The 18,338-nt window shown below is 36.6% G+C and overlaps 1 protein-coding gene across 1 annotated transcript in view; it reads left to right on the top strand.

Moving 5' to 3' along the window:
• Positions 1–1,344: 1,344 nt before the first annotated feature.
• The window catches only part of LOC306842892 (protein O-mannosyl-transferase TMTC2-like), a 112,792-nt gene continuing 95,798 nt past the window's right edge, over positions 1,345–18,338 (top strand). The window contains exon 1 of the mRNA XM_079374062.1: positions 1,345–1,750. Within this exon, the coding sequence (XP_079230188.1) occupies positions 1,668–1,750 (83 nt within the window). The 5' untranslated portion in view covers positions 1,345–1,667. The remainder of the gene's footprint in view (positions 1,751–18,338) is intronic.

Here is an 18,338-nt window from a genome sequence, read left to right as displayed (position 1 = left end):
CAGGAACTGAGTGTTATAAACTAAACAAATGAACAGTAATCACAACTATTGGTTATGTTGCAGACTTAAAACAATTGATTGCAACACTAGTTCTTTCAACGGGGCACATCTGCTTCAAATTCAAGTGCGAAAACGTCTCAAAATATTCATTTTGTGCCTTAATGGTCTGCTGATCATCTGCGTAATCACTCCCTTTTGGATTTTCACTTGCTTGTCTAGGATGCATTTTTAGCACATTTTAAATTCACGCCGCTATATTTGTGACATGATTCAATAATTAATGTTAACACCATAGCAAATTAAATCTGAGATAATTATTTCACTCAAAGTACATGCCTTGCACTGTTATGTCATGAGCTGCATTTTAGGATACAGAAGAAAGACTTAAATGAATACCTTGTGAAAAATCCTTTCTGCATAGGCACTACGCTCCTGCACTCATTTTCACTGTAAAACACACACACACACACACACACACACACACACACACACACGTTTGTTTCTGTGAATTGTGGGGACTTTCCATAGACTTCTATTACTTTAATACTGACCAAATTATATTTTCTATCCCTAACCCATACCCCTTATAGAAAACCTGTTTGCATTGTTACACTTTCAGATAAATATCATTTACTATTTTTTGTATATTTTTTCCCCTTATGGGAAAAAGAAAATTCAGGTTTTACTATCCTTGTGGGGACACACATGCATTTTGGTGCTGGTATATTTTACAGTTAATAATTTATGCTTGTGTGTCATAAACTAATATCATGATACTATATACTATATCAATCTACCTTGACTGCTATAACATTATTTTGACCTTGAAATATACTGATAAGCACTATAATACTTGAGATGGTAAAACTAAAGTCCACATCACAAATCAACATTCATCCTGGCTTTGCCATAAACCGTGATACCACTTAATCAGTGCAAAGTGTGCAGTAAACAACACACAATGTAACAAACCATCATTATAAGAAAAAAGAGCAAATATAACATAAAAAAAAGATGAATATTGATATTCTTGACTACCTGTTAAAAAGATCAAATTCTTTAATAAGAATAATTTCCTTATTTAAAATGTATCTAGCACTGTTATAAATGTTATAAAGGCCGATTTGGATTGCACGAATTGACTGGTTTATTTATATAGTAAGGAACACCCCCGAATATTGCTATTCAAAACGTTTTATTTAACTAAAAATGTGCAAGAAATGTGAATCAAATATTTTGTGAACATTTCAGAATGCGTGCAATAGAGGGTTAAGTCAGACCGTGTGTATGTGTATACATACCCAGGAGGAGGGGTTGTGCGCAGGCGCACTGGAGCCACTAACCACATGCGGCTCAATCACGACATTTATTCGGCGTCCACTATGCATCATCTCAACACTCTCGGTGTAAGGACGTCCAAACACAGTCGAGCTACTGTAAATACTGTATGTGCATCATCCACTCTACCCTACAGGATTCTCTCCGCAAATAATATGGGTTAAGAGGAGGATGTCTGGATAATTCATTTCAACACTTTGCAAGGATGGGGACTCGGATATTGTTTTTTGACAGAGGCATTTTGACAAAGACGAGGAGAGAAATCAAAGAAGGGCTTTAATATCATCCTTCTACTCTTTCATTTCCTTTCCTTCTTTTCTTTTTGAGAGATGATCGCAGAGTTGGTGTGCAGCGCCGTGGCACTGCTCCTGTATGTCAACACACTGGACGCCGATTTCTGCTACGATGACAGGTATGCCTGGAATGAACCTGATACATCTGCACGTTCTTGATCTTCTTAGTGAGTTCACCGGTTTCGTAGCAACCGGAGAACGTTGAGCCGAATGTAGTAGCGGCGGCGGCTTTTGTTCTTTTCATTCTGTTACATGTTACAACAGCGCAGGGAATGGCGGCGCGAGCATGACAACTGTCAGCCAGTCGTGCAACTTTGAAACATTAAGTCTTGAGCGTGTGTTGCTGCTGTTTTTTTTTTTTATTATTATTTTTTTTTTTTTTGGAATGCTATTTGTGATTGTCGGGAAAGTGATGATGCCTAAGAATGCTCGTTCATTTATAACAGGGGAATTGTCAGCCCGGGGGGAACTGACCGTGTTTGAGCCTGGCAATTTAGAATTAGTGTCAGATGGTGATATTTAGGAATGGGAATTGTGTTTCGGTTCCATTTATGATACTTTGAGTACTTTTGAGGCATGCTATTTTTGTGGCATGCATTTGCTGCCCTCAGCAGTCTGTTGTCAAAATAATGAGAGAATCATGTAGGCTTCTCTACAAAAGGCCAACAAATGAGAAATAATATTAAAAAGTGTGTCAACACAAACTTTTACAGACTTTTTAAAACTTCTTAAAGGGGAGGCATAAGTGAGAACTAAATATAGCCTATATTAAACTACTAAAGCAAAATCTGGCAACATCTGGTATTTAATTAATAGCCTACATAGAATATTCATACAATACTCATATGTATGTTTAGCTACACATTTTCTTATTAAAACCTATTAAGTCTCACGAACCTTAAGTAGGCTACAGTTTTGGATCGGGCATTAATTTGCTCTTAAGCAAGTGAGTCAGACTGATTCATACTTGTTTTTAACTCCCTAAAACTCATTACAGAGTCGTTATTTGGGGATAGGACTGGACTGGCCGCTTTGTATGTTTTTGATTATCTGAGCTGAACCAGCTCATAAGAGTTACTCACTGGGGAATCGGGCTGCACTGGTCGCGTTGTATCATTTTGATTCCTAAAGATCATGGGAATATTTTGTTCTGGAATCGGACTGTACCAGTCGCACTGTAGCCGACTCAACTCGAATATCATGACAATGTCATGAATCTCAGCCTTAGTAATATTCAAATACGTGTTGTAGAACAAATATCTCAACACTTGGTCCCGCCACTTGTTTCTAACGGACGGAAAAGCCACATGTCCATCAACTCTCTCGCATGGAGAACGGTAGCTTTTCATAATCTTTTTGCCCCTCTACCCCATTGGGATGACACATTTATTTCCCCAAGTGGCGTTAGTGCACGTTATAATAACATTAAAGAAAACTAGAACTGCACGACAGTTACGCGCCATTGAGAAGCAAGTGAGCAACGAGAGCGTCCACTGTCGCCTGTTAAGAAATGAATGTCTCTCCAGGGTTAGATTCCTACATTTACAGTGATTAATTTATTTAATTACACGCCTGCCGACATTCTTATGCTATACAAACCATATAGGCTTAACGTGTTTTTCTTTCTTGCAGCACTTGACTATCTCAGAAATGTGTGGAATCTTAAAAATAGGGTTTCTCATTTTCCTCAGGTTGTCAAGACATGCATTTCTCTGTCATTTCTCTGAGTATGGATCCTCTGGGCAATAATACCAAAGTTCCAGTTCCTGCAGGTAGCCTATTGCAGATTGTACACTGTATTGCTTTTGTTGAGTAAGCTGCAGTCAGAGTAGATTTGTCAAGCAGTGCCTTCTGTTTTCAAATGCCTCATGTTTGTAATCAGTAGCAGGCTTAATTTAAAACTAGAAATGACATTTTGTCTCATGGCGTTCCCTGAGGTGGAAGGAGTGTAGAAACAAGTGTCAGGCCAGTCCTGGGCAGTGTTACGCCTCCTGTGCTAGTTATCATTTAATTTGCGTTGAGAAAGAGCAGATGTGACGTGGCGGGGGTAGAGAAGCTTTTTTGGTTTGGAGTTCTGATATCACACATGTAAACGAGAACCGTCTCTTAAATCACTGCCCTGACCTTTGTTGTTCAACCAAAGGCTTGTGAGGACCAAGGTTGGTAACATTTAAGTGAGCACTATCAGATGTCCCAAGTCGTATAAGGGCTTTATTAAAAACGGGAGGTTGGCATTTGATTTTGGAGCATAATAAAAGCGTTGAGGAATGGGGGTTATGATTTTTAATGTGGAGACAGGAAACGGAGCACTTAGAAAATTGGTTCTGCTCATATATATTGCGAGGAGAGTAATGCACAAAACATTCGCTTCAAAATGCTGGCTGAAAACCTCCCAAAAATGAAAAATGTGAAATTTTGATGGCAAAGGCAGCATGAATTATATATCAACGTTATATGTCTGGATTGCCTAGTCACTTTTTAAGCATGACATTTAGTTACTTTTTCAGGCAACTCATAGATGTTTCGTGTTGGAAGACTTTCTTAACAGGAATTATTGTTTGAAGGATTATAACAGAATTCTAAGTGAAAAAACATATTCCCGATTTAAATAAGTTGCCTTTTAAAAGTGCACCTGCATCTCTTGTGGTTTTATACATGATGCACTGCTAAATCCATTTGTGAAACGACAGTTACTGTGAATCTAAAGGGAAATTGCCCCTCTAATAATACAAGAAGCTAAACTTTCTATCGCTTTCTCATTAAAAACTTCAGCTGCTTCCTCCTCTCTAATCCGTGTACCGTTTATGCTGTTGTGACATACCATCACTCAGGTCTATTAGGCGCTCAGTAAGCTCAACTTTAGTGCTGTGTGTCCAGCTTTCCCTGGGGTGCCCACTGTATCTGCTCTCCGTCTCCAAATCACACTCGACCCTGACACCTGTGCTACAGAGTGGAGGCCATAACTTGTGAAGCTCATATCTGTGATGCCATAATCCCCACATCCAGAGCAGAGATGGAGAAAAGAGTGGATAGATGCCAGGGCTGAGTTATGGCCTCATCTCCGTGGCCTGCTGTGAACCTGTCCAGAGGCCTGATAGATGAACTCGCATGAGGAATCGTCGTCATTCACCTGAAATTGAGGGCAAACCCATTGCCGTTTCAAGTTCTCGCGGGCTGTATTTATTTGGGGTTTGTGGTTTTGGAAAGAGAAGGCTTTGAGTCGGATGAACGAGTTCCTAAAATGGGTAATTTTTCTTTTTTCCTTTCGCATGTCGAGTAGAATCAGATACGTTTTGAGTACTTCCTCCACAAGTACTTATAAAGACAGCATGAAATGGCATTTGCAATGCATTCATCTTCCATAATGTGACAGTTTTCAGAGTGTAGAAGAATATGGAGCTGAAAATAATGCAATATGGGATTTGTCTGGACCGTGAAAAGTGGACCACAGTAGACTAAGATATTATTGGTTAATATTTTTTCCCTTTCTTTCCAACCACGGCTATGTAATAGGGCTGTACTATATTGGAAAAAAACTCACATTGCGATATTTTGTTTTTCTGCAATTTATATATTGCGATTTGAAAAAAAAAATCACCAGATGACTTGAATAGCTCTATTTGGGGAAAAAATGATTGGGGTGATTTTGTAGGTGAGTAAATCAGCATAGGAAATAAACAAATTACAAGCATAGATAAATATAATAGAACAAAGATACAAATGAAATAAACAGAGCTGTATTTTTAAGGCTAGTCTAACAGTATTCAGGTACATAAATTGAATAATCTAATGTAAAATAACAATGTATAGTCTTCACTGTATAAATTAAATCTAATAAATCTGTTAAAAAAACCAAAGTAATTTTTCTCTGTTTTGTTGTTTGATTATGACACAGAAAGCAACAGGGACATTAAGCAGCTGTTATTGTCATCCTCTTTCTTTCCCAATTGTTTACCTTCACCCAAGACATAAGCAACTGTTTTTTACAAGGATACTTGCAGAGACATGCATTTTGACATAGTTTTGCGTGTATGTGTCATTTCAGGCACAAATAGTCACGTAAGTGAATGGAATTCAGTGTAAATAGATATAGAAATATAGAAGCAGTGTAAATTCTGCTTCTATATTGCCTTTAAAAAAGGTTTTGTATGGATGTTTCAAAGCAGCATCTCTTTGGTGCTTTTAGCTTTACACTGTAAGAACTGGATGTCATATTAAACCTCCCCACTGACTCTTTCTCCATTAAGCAATTTTCCGAGTGGTTCTGCTGGTAGTTTAGTTTCCAAGCCTGTTTAGCTGAGGCTGCAGGGATGAGCTGGTGTGCGCTTTAAATAGCCTGCGCTGTTGGTTTGGGTTTTGTGGTGCTGTCTGGCTCTGTTCTCCTCAGGCGGTGCTGGAGTGTCCACCCTGTGGATCCGACCGCACACTTTGGCTCTGTGGTGATTTTGAGAACCAAGGGCGGCAACCCAGACTCGGAGCATCTCTCTCCTCAATCCGTCCATCCCAGCGGTACCCTGTAATTATCTCAGAGAGAGAAAAATTAGAGCGAGAGCCACTCTACAGCTCGCACCACCCCTACATGGGCCCCCTTTTAATCCTCCAACAGCTCAGTCCAGATGGTCATGTTTGCAAGGCATTGTGGGTGTTTCTTTTTTCTTTTTTTGTCCCTCCTCTTCTGTACTTTTGTTTGAGGACGATTCATGGGGAGTGTGATGTAGACATCAGCATTCCAGATGACTGTGATTATGCCATTGACTCAAAGTGTCTCTTGCGAGAAGGCGTTGGATCATTGGCATATTGTGGTCAAGCGGAATGTGTCTGTTCATGCTTCAACGTAGAGACACTTTGTTCGTTAGTCTGTTGTGTTTTCTTTTTAATTAGTGCAGTGTGTTTCCTTCCGAGCCTTGTAAATGGTTGACTTCTATACTTAGAACTTTTGTCAGAGTTTTTGGGATAAGATTAAAACTGAGGCTCATCAATTTTATGCACAGACAGTGCAAAACTTCTCCAAGTGCGTGCCAGTGGCCTGTGAGTTTAAGAGACTTCAAGCTGTGGGTTAAGTCATATAACTTCAGGGAGTATTTTGGCACATCTAGAATGGGGGAAACGTATTGCCTCATCTTTTGGTTTGAGTAGAGATGTCATAAAATAAAACACCAGATTGAACAGCCACCTGTGCCATTTGAGGTAAAGCTGCTTTTGAAACGGCTGCATTCGCTTTACGGCATTATAAATGTTTTTGCTTTAAGTTCATAATGCCGTGACAGTAGTCTGTCATTGACCGAGTGTATAGATGGAATCAGAGCCCAGAATGAACACTGTCTTATAGCGGCAAGTGCTAGTTAAGTTGCTTTGATGAGTCAATTGTAACTGTACCTGTAACCAGTTGGATGGGAACTTTAGTAGGAAATGCAAAAAAAAAAAAGTAGTATAAATAGAAAGTGTAAGCGACATAAATTCAACTCCAACATACAGCCTACTAAAGAAAAGATCTGCTGTAATGCATGCGTTTAATGACAGCCTAAGTGGAATTTTAGTTTTTTTTATCTATAGGGTATTGTGAGTATCACAAATATGCAAAGAAAAAAACAGCTAAATATTATATTAGGTATACAATTATACATTTGATTAATTTAATGTAAAAATAGTATTAAAGCAATGAAATTAGTAAATAGTATTAAAACTAATAAATTAACTTTTCGCCACACTAACCAATGGTTATGAATACTATTAAAACTATTGTCAAATATTAATGTATAATAAATCTTATCAATTTATCTGTCATAGGTTAGTGTAACAAAGTTCATTTTAAGGTTTTTTTTACTATTTAAATTTGAATTATTTAAAATATTACTATTAAATTGTTTTTTTTTTTTACTTAACCATTGGCTCAAAGACATCACAAATTACCACATTGTTTCACTTAAATATTTAAATAACTTGTTCAAATCAATTATTTTCCAACAGTGCAGCACAAAATATTACATTTGAATTTGTGCATTTGGCAGATGCATTTATCCAAAGCATTAAAGTTACACATTTTATTAATATATTGCTGGGCTGTATAACAGTGTTCTCATTGCCCTCAGGAACAATTGTATTCGCAATAGATTGTTAAAAGTGGAGGAATGTATAGACGTTTTTGTTCTCTGAGAGGCTCCTCTTGGACCATTCTCTCTGTGACGTATTCTAACCCCTGAGTTCTGGGTCAGCGGCCTTCTGACAAACCACAAACACTATTAAACTCAACCCGCTCTACTGTAGTTGGCATGTGTGTGTGGGGTTTTGGTGTCTCCCACTGAGTAATCTGACTAACAATTACTATGGCCATGACCTCGTAAGGTGAACTTTCTCAAGGCTGCAACCTCAGGCCAACCATTTCTCCAATTTACTGCAGTCCTGCTGTGTCTGGGGTTTAAACTGAGTGAAAAACACCATTCTGTGTATCTGACAGAAATACCAATGCAGATGTACATTCTGAAATGTTCTGTAAAGGTACTCAGCTTAAATATTAGTACTGGAATCTCCAGCTATCTCATGATATCTTTTGTGCATAGAAACAACTTCAGAACAGCTGTTTTTTTTAGTTTGCATTTGTTTAGACGACCTGCTGCATATATGTAAACTGATAGAATAAGAAGAAAATTATATTTAGAACAGCTAATAAACATCACATCAAAGCTCTGACTTTTCTTTTTAATAGCTTAAGCTCAAAAAGTATGCTTTAATCATTTACAAATTACTACTTTGACATCAGACATTGGCGCAAACTATTATCATCATATTTACTGTAAGTATATTATTTGTACTTTATTAAAGTACTTAAATCATGCAGGTGCCTCTTGATAACCATGTCCATTGTCCAGATGGCGTCTAGACTGAAATCTTGGGATTGGGAGCAAGCCGAGGTTTTTCCCCTCTCTTCTCGATCGTTTGGTAAGCAGAGGGGTCCTCTCTCTCTGTCCCTCCAGCTTGATTACTGAAGTGAAGCGCTGTCAGAACAGCCTGAGATTGGATGGCCGTCGTCCCACTCTATTGGCTCTCTGAGGGAACAGCTTCTCTCTGTGATTGCCAGGGCAGATGATTGTCATTTGTGATGTGTGGGCCGAAATGAACTGCAGGCCAGTGCGGCCTGACCCATCGCTGCCCATGGGGCTCTAAAATGGGCTGTTTGGTCACAGCTGATGGCCTTTCAGGCCATCTAAATCAGACAGGCCGTAATCAGCGCTGAAAGAGGGAGGCCATATGTACAGCAGGTTTACTGCACAGTAGAAGACAGCAGCACAGATTAACTTTATTGGACGCGCTGTAGGATCGCATGGCTACCTCTGCAATCGCGCTGTGTCTTTGTGGCTGTCATTTAATTAAAACCCAACAGATTATCTGTCTAGAATCATTATTTTGGCCGCCTTCTCCCTGCCCCCTTCAATTATCGAACTAATCACATTAGCCACTAATTAAGGTTGAATTATACCCACGTATAAACTGTATGCAACTTACTGAAGTCCTGTTCTTTGCCCCAAAAACTAGGGTTACACAATCAATTGGAAAAAGTAAATTAAATGAATGACTGAAAAATTGAAATGAAAATAAATTAAATATACAATTATTTTTGTATTAATTAAAATATTTGAATAACATATATTTGAATAACATAAAATAATCTTAATAATAACAAACAAGAATATGAGTAATACATTATTATTTTATTATTATTTTGCATGGTAGAATAATATATTAATGCATTTTTGGTCGATTCCTTCACCTTAATTTTTGCTGCATTCTGTTACAATATGTAAATAGGCATTTTATTAATTTTGCAGTCAACTTTGACATTAAATAAATAAAAACATACATGAAACAAACAAACTGGACCAAAAATGTACTTTTTTGACGTGTGAATTACAACCTGTGTCTGTTTTACACTTCACTCCAAGAATGCTAAGAATAATAAATATATATTTTTATTATTATTATTATTTAGCATGTTTGCTCAATTTCTTCGCCTTCATTTAGCTTTGCATTGTTGTTATTCAGCATTATATTACAAATAAATAAATGAGCATTTTATTAAATTCTCAGTCAACTTTGACATTGATTAAATAGTAAATAAATCAACTAAATTAGACCACGAATTCACATTCAGAAAGGTTCAAATACAATGAAAATGCAAAGACAGCTGGGTTCTGTTTCACTCTTACATTGTTTTTGTTTTTTCATGGACCTCTCAATATGAAAGCTGCAGTTTCTGTGTGGTTTGTGCCCATCTTTCAGGCTTTATCTAAGCAGGAGAAATATTAGATGCACGTATATCATATATCACAGTTCAAATCGAAGTCGCGATATTTGATAAAATAGCACAACTACTACAAACACTCTCAGAAATTACATTATAGATGAGAGTGAACTTGTAAAAGAATGAACAACAAAACTTGGCTGTAACAACAGAAAGATGGATGCGAGTTAGTTTGCTCTTGTTTCAGGGGATGTTTAGTTGGAAGCTTTTCCACAAAATGTTGATGTAATGTTATGGCTTCATCATTACACAAAGGTCTCAAATCATTTCCTTTCATTTCACTAGATTGGTAATGGCCAGAGACATGAGTTTTGATTTAGAGCTAATGTTCTTGATGGATCTAATGTGGTGTTCCTGTCCTGTGCCGGCATGCCTTAATTTTAATAGGATTAGCAGTGGCCTGTGGATTGTGGGGGGTGCTGTGTCAGTAAAGAGTCTGATCCATTTGAAGCACAATATCCCCCCTGTTGCTAGCGTCTAAAGAGGATGCTATAGTGCACTTAAAAAAATAAAGCAAGCCTCTTTTTTTCTTTGGTCTACCTTGTAGTGTCTCCTGTGCAGCTTCTATGCCTGCAGAGGAAGCTGGGACATGACCTGGTCAAGAAGCTTTTGTGCTTTGTGGAGATCTGTGTGGTCTCTATTCACTCTTCCGCCTGTGCACACCATTAGCGCTCACTGATGAGAAATAAGTCTCACTTGTGTTGCCTGTTGGCTCAGATGAACAAAGAAGTGCTCGTTTTTTTTTTATTTGGGCAGAGAGTAGATGCAGTGCCTTTGTGTATCAACCTGTCAGAATCAATCTAATCAGCACTGCAAACGTGTACGTGCCGGGAGAGACTTCCCCAGCTGAAGACCAGAGCATTATTTGGGTGTATTTAGGTGCTTTAGGTGTTTCTGTTGTTATTGCATGTGACATGCTTGTACTACTTCATCTTTTTTAGGGATTACATATTGGATGTGTAATATTCTTCTGAAATGTAAAATATGGTATTAATTATTGAATGCATTTTCTTTACAACCAATATTTCTCTAATTAAGATTGTAGCTTTAAAAATGTCAAAAAAAGTGATGTATTAAAATAGCTCTGAATTATATTTTATCAGTGCTCTCAAACGATTAATCGTGATTAATTGTATCCAAAATAAAAACATTTGTTTACATAATGTGTGTGTACTGTGTATATTTATTATGTGTATATATAAATACACACACATGCATGTATATATTCAAGAAAAAGTTTATATTAAATATATTTATATATAATATACATTGTATAAATATACACATGTAAATATTTTCAAAATATATACTGTAAGAGTGTGTGTATTTATGTATATATAATACATATACACAGTACACACATGTAAACAAAACTTTCATTTTTGGATGCGATTAATCGTGATTAATCGTTTGACAGTGCAAACTTGTATTTAAAAAATGAAGCAAAAAAGCAGTATATGTTACAAAAAAAAAAACTTTTGGGTGGGAAATTTATATTTAAAAAATTTGATGCAATACCGTTAAAGATAAAAAATATAAAGTTTTATAACATGCTCTTATAAGTTCATTTATATATAAGTGTATTAAATTATGTTACAATATGTAAATTAGTTTTAATTTTATTTTTTGAAAAAAACAAATCTATGCATTTTTGTTGTATGTATATTATAGTTTTGTATCATTTTCGTTTAAAAGTTGAAAATAAAAACAATAAAATTATATTAAAATGATATAATATAATATTAGTTTTGTAATATGTATATTAGCTATGCATTATGTACGTTTTAAAAACATATTTTCTCATTTGAGGAATTTCATATGTTCACTGTAATAAAAATGCGTTGAATTGTTAAAGATCATATGAAACTATCTTTTTTAAATTGTTGCACTTAAAGTAAGCATAGCATGTGATTCAGTTGAGCTACTGTAAATCTCAGTGAAATGGAAATCCAACAGACATTCCATCTTTCTTTCTCTTTTTAGATCTTTAAATATTTGCACAAATCTTATAATGCATTTATGCAAAGTCAACAAATGATGTTGTTTTTGGCTCCGACTCAGTAAAGCTTTCATTTCTCTGGGTTCAGTCCTCTCTCTACACTGATCTTATCATTGCTATTACCTTTGATTCAGCAATCCTGTGGCCGGCTTTGCAAGCCAGAGATGACTTTGCCAACCTCATGTAAGCAAACTAGGGCATGTGAGCCGTCTGCTTTCCATATCTGACATCATGCCAGATGGGCAGTGCCCTTTTGGCTTCTTACAGAGATCAAGGGGATAGAAGGATTAGATTGTGCTGTTTAGTAATAAAGGCTTTAGAAAATGATCTAAAGTCTGAATGGTTTAATTAACACAGAATGTTCTTAGGTACCAGCAGTCTAGTTCTTGTAAATGGGTGTTTTATTTATTATAATATGATAGTTTGTGATTTGAGTTGTCTATTTGACTACTTCAAATGAATAATTTACCCCCAAATTAAAATTCTCTCATCAAGGCTTTCCAAATTTGTATGCCTGCTTTCTTCCACAGTAAAAAAGTTTTGTCACAAACGTTTAGCTGTTCTTTTGAAAGCCAGCGGTTACTGAAGGGCAATAAAAGCATGAGGAAAATATCATAAAAGAAGTCCACAAGTCCTCTAAATCCTTATGATGGCTTTGTGTGAAAAAAGGCTGAAATTTAAGTTATTTTCCCGTTTGTCACTGTTCTCAAATCTCCTTCAACTTGCATTGAATTCAGATTTATCATGACGGTCATGAGACATGCGAGAACCTGTGAAGTTTGACGTCATGGATGAATGAGATTTGAGAACAATCCAGATTTAGAGCTTGATGTATAGAGAGAAATGTGTGTGCTGTCTGCATGTGGCTTCTCTCAGCCTGGCACCGAGAAGTTGTTAATTGGTCCCATGGAGGACACATCTGAACAACTAAAGCAACGCTTGCTGTTTGTCATCAGTTTTCCCTTTCAACATCTAGCAGACATCAAACTTCTTTTTTCAGTCTGTGATCTGCGATACTAATATCAGTCTCTGAGGAGACTAAGACTGCTTGCACTGAGATTATTAACTTGTCTGTTCTTTTTTTAGTTTTGTTAAAATTTCGGTAGAAATGAGAGCAAATCGAATCCAGCAGCTGTCACGGAGGCTTCCTTTGGCTGTGAGTGAACGCAAAGAACATCTTGGAGGTTGAGTCATTGCTTTTGGAACGGCGTTCATGTTGTCCTACTTCCAAGTTATCTCTTCTGTCATCACTGTAATGCATACAAACATATCTAGCTCTGACATCAACAGCAATATGGCAGGGAAGAGCATTTGTGGGGTATTTTATGGGACAGACTGGATTAGGGTTGTCAGAACATTGTCATTTTAGTAGTCCACACCAATACTAGTGAAATTACAAATTATACCAGTTTTGAAAAGGGGGAAAAAAGAACCTGAATAATAATCAAATCTTCTCTTATATACAAGTGTATATGTATATGTAATTTCCTTCATTTGTACACAATCTGTCTGGCTGTGGATTTGTGGAGTCCAAACTCTTTTGAGATGGTTTTGTAACCTTTTCTAGCCTGATGAGCAACATCAACTCTTTTTTCTGAGGTCTTCAGTAATCTCCTTTGTGCATAACATGATTCACTTCCACAAACGTGACTTTGATAGATCTCTTTTCTTTGAATAAAACAGTACGTACTGACATTTGATATTCATTGCACTGACTGAAAACACCTCTGCACAGATGGACTCTAATTTCATCTTTAAATGAACTGCTAATCCAAGAGATTCACATACTTTTGCAACGCACAGATATGTAACACTGGATCATTTTTCTCAATAAATAAATGAGAAAAGTATTTTTCTCTCACTTGCTTGATTGGGTTCTCTTTGTCGTCTTTCAGGATTTATATGAAAATCTGATGTTTTGGGTCATATTTATGCAGAAATATAGAAAATTCTAAAGGGTTCACAAACTTTCAAGCAGCACTGTCTATATATATATATATGTATGTATATATGTATATTAGTACTAGGCAACGAGTAATCACATCCAAAATAAAAGTTTTTGTTTACATAATATGTGTGTGTACAGTGTATATATATTATGTGCATATAAAGACACACATAAACAGTATATATATTTTAAAAAATATTTACATGTATATATTTATATTCATATAATTTATATTATATTTAAAAAATATTTAATATATAATCATAACATATTTTTCTTGAATCTATACGTTCATGTGTGTGTATTTATATATACATAATAAATATACAGTACACACACGTTATGGACACAACTTTTATTTTGCATGCGATTAACAAATATATATATGTATATATAACAATAGATCAAAGATTAAAAATGAAGAATACAGTGATTTAAGTCTTTGTGCTCTTCCTGGAGATTATTGTAATATTCGTTGTAGAGAGACACCATTATTTGCATTGTGGTTGGCTTGAACATACATATTCAAACCAAGACTAGCTTGACCATTAATCGTTACATTTTTATTATTTTAGTGTTGACTTACTTTTGACATCTGTATCAGATACTATACCAACATCCACTGTTTGCCCTGAACACTGAAGAAAAGGCCGTTATTAGGTTTAGCCTTCCAATATTCACACTTCTTACACTTAGTATTAGTTATAATCAGTGTTGGGAGTAACGAGTTACAAAAGTAATGCATTACAGTAGCGTATTACTTTTTGCTGTAACGCAGTAGTGTAAGGCATTACTAATCAATTTTCAGTAATATTTTACTCGGTACATGTTCGGTAACGCTTGCGTTACAACACACTTTTAGCCCTCAATTTTTTTATTTTTTTTATTTAAAGTCGGGCTCCGACTTTATGTCCCTAGGCCCGGGCTTCGGGCCAATATACACGTCATAGTTCAGATGCGGGCCGGTCCTCGGCCTGTTTTAGGTTTCTCTTTATCTTTATATTTTAGACATCCATCAATTATTGATGAAAAAAAATAGCCGCGCTGGTGGAAATAACATGAGTCCGTGCTGCCGCGACTGTCAAGAGCGACTCGATGGTGTTTAGTGTCCCTCAGCAGCAGCGAGCCGTCAGCACAGCTGAAGAGTTCTGCGTTCAAATACACGCAATAAAGCAAAAGCCCCAGCAAAAGTAATTACAATGAATGTGTCCGGGGGAAATAGTAAGGATCCGCCATCTCCTCGTTAGACGCGTCTTTAGAGAGAAGTGCATCTTCACGGATAACGATTGTATTAAATAGTTTTCGTTTTTATTTATTTCGTTAAGTAGTAATTTAAAGCTTTCTATAGATATATTTATCATGTCTGTGAGGCATGTATTCGCTGTCTTTCGGTTCATTTTTGTGAAGCGCTCCTGTTCAAGATAAAAGCACAACGTTTTGTTGATATTGTGAGAGCACACAAATAAAAGTAGACCCTTTACAGTTGCGAATGATGTATTATTCTGACCTTTATGAGCAAAAATTATGGCGTAAGTTGTTTCCATTTGAAAAAAAAAAAAATTGTAATTGATTGCGCTGGTACCTCCATGTCCTGCGCTTTAGCTTCCACTCTCCGCACAAACTGGATGCAGCGCACATTTATCTAGGTTTAACGTTTAAACATTGTGATATGCTTGAACTGTTTTATAATATCTGTAGATTTTATTTTAGGCAAGTCATGATGATTTGAGAAGGCTAAATTGATCAAACATAAGCTATGGTCAGCCTGCTGGTCTGCCGCTGGCCGCTTGGTTGTTACTTTAAGAAAGAAAAAACTAATTTAATGAACAAAAAAAACAAGTTTTTTTCTAAATAAACTTAATAAAAAGCCGGAACGAAATATAAACACTTTGTCATTAGGGCAGGGCTCTAGTACATTTTGTCATTTTAGAATGTGAAGTTCTACTTCTGTAGATATTTTTGTGAAAATAACTCAAAAGTAATACAGGAGTCATGTAACGCATTACAATTCTGAGACAGTAATATTGTAAGGTAAGGAATTACTTTTAAATAACAGTAACAAGTAATCTGTAATGTATTACAGTTTGGAAGTAACTTGCACAACACTGGTTATAATACCAGTCATGCTTTACCAAATGGAAAGTTGTCATGCTTTATATCCACAATCTTTTACTGTGAAAAGATGTCCAGTTAGACATTTCTCCAGATAAAGAGCCGCTTTTGTGTATTGTGTAGGGTACAGGGCATTGATCTTGAGTAAACGGAACTACGGGAAGTTTTCCCTCGCTCTTGAACTCACGCACTGTTTGCTTTGCCCAGTGGGACGTCAGGCAGAGTGGGGTCTTCCTTTCCTGGATGGGGGAGTTAGTGGAGGTTTATTTTTGGGTCTCAAAGGAAATTTAGCTTTTGAGAGAATCCATGTGTCTTTTTGACAGGTTGGCCACAGATCCTGCCGCACTATTAAGTGTAATTCAACGTTCCTGCTTCTACTGAATATCTCAGATTAATGTAGTTTTATTAGTCAATGACTCTAGCTGGGTCTGAAACTGTTTAGATTGAGTGTCTAAAGGATAACAAACTAAGCACTGAAGAACCGCCCTTGATGACTAGGTGGGGATCTTTACATAATAAGTAGATCCTCATAAGGAGTTCGGACCACCAGATGTAGCCCACTGGCTTCACTGCCAACATGATTAAAATATCAACAAGTTTAATTAAAACCATTTCAAATTATGCGGACCCTCTTCGGCTTATCGAAGATGTTTGCTTTTGCGTGATTGACTGCTTTAAAAGTTTGAGGCCCATGTCAATGGTTCTCATCAGAGAGACAAACACAAGAACTTCAAAGTTTCCATCTTCTCATCAAGGGCTTAAATAAAGGAACTGTTTGGAAACTCTCAGTTGTGCTGGTCTGTCACTGTCTGTGATTGATTTTGTTGAACCTTATGGCGAGGTTCAATATTGCACAAGATTTTTTTGCACAATTTCCCATGATCCTCCTCTGTCTGAGAGCGCAAACAATTTAAATGTTTTGGTATAAAGACTAAACCCATTGAACTTGGTCTCAGTCACAGTCTCATATATTGGTTTAGAATTAAAATTTTTGGAATATTTAAAAAAAATATATAAATAATTGGTATTGGTATAGAATTTCATTTAACTTTTATTGGCCATAACACAAATCATCAAATTTTTTATTTTATTTCTTTCGTTTTTATTTTATTTTTTATTTCTTTGCTACTTTCATTTATGACTTGTAGAACGAGTATAGGAAATAATGGCAAGAAGACATAGGAAGAGGGTCAGGAAGTTTTGCGATCATGCAGGATCTGAGCTTGTGTCACTTGCACACAGCTAGGCCAGACTCTGGCTCGCTCGTGTTTCTAAAGATCAGGAAGTACATCATCCAAACATCTAATGCAGTAATGGAAGTCACTCTGTCAAGATCGAGATGTTGCTTCCTTGTAATGCAGTTTGCCTGTTATGGACAGAAATGGATTCTGCTGTCTCGAGTCACATCTTAAAGCATTTTGTGTCATATTACAGCATTACCAGTTCATATCGTGGACTGCTGAAGCACTTTTCACTTTTATTACAAGAGCCACTGATGAAGAGCTCGGCAGATGTAGATTTTTATGTATGTATTGTTTGCAGATTGCCATAAAATGACATCATCTGTTGCTTGTAGCATCTACTTTCCAGCCCTAAATGACGCATAAACGTAATGTGTATGGGAAAGGCATCTTCCCTGCACGCTGTGTCTGGGGAACGGTTTGTGTTTGTGTATGCATGTGGGTGTGCTAATTGTCTCTGTGATTAATACTGGTTGTCTGTAGAAAGATGAATTGGCAGTCTCCTGCCCTCAAATGTTTGCTGGCGAAATCTATCTTTAATTGCACAGTAATGTCTTGACATGAGAAAAAACTCTGGTAATCATGAGCTTAGATTGACATGTAATCACATCTTGCTCCTAGCTTCAAAGGCAATTAGCCAAAAAACAAGTTTTGTTAAGAAAAGAAAGACCGCTTTGGTCTCACAAGCCCAAGAGGACATGTTTCCATTGGGCGTTGCTTAGTGATGCCCATGCTCAAGTGGATCTTAAGAACTGGGTGGTTTCTTTCCAACCACACTGCACTGACCTTGAATTCTTTGGTTTATCCCGGTTGCATCCTCGGTATCTTCTGCTGATGTCGTCAAGTGGTATTTTCAGAGTGTTTTTTGGAGTGGAACTAGGGCTGGGAATCGCGAGTCAAACCAAATTGTTTCTGAATTGTCAACTCCACTGAAGGGCCTAACTTCTCTGTGTGATTGTGTCTATTACCTAAATTTTTCAATGTAGTCCAAGAAGAGCATTAAAATATGGTATTTTATTCATTGCTTTGACTTTTTGACTCAATCCGTGACTCTTTCTGTAGGTTATACTAGTTGGTGGTGATGAATAAGGATTTTTGAGCATTATTTGAG

The sequence above is a fragment of the Barbus barbus genome (assembly GCF_936440315.1).
Source record: "Barbus barbus genome assembly, chromosome: 23".
In the NCBI taxonomy this organism is placed as follows: domain Eukaryota; kingdom Metazoa; phylum Chordata; class Actinopteri; order Cypriniformes; family Cyprinidae; genus Barbus; species Barbus barbus.
Note: the sequence above shows the minus strand (reverse complement) of the source record. Positions and strands in the feature narration are given on the sequence as shown.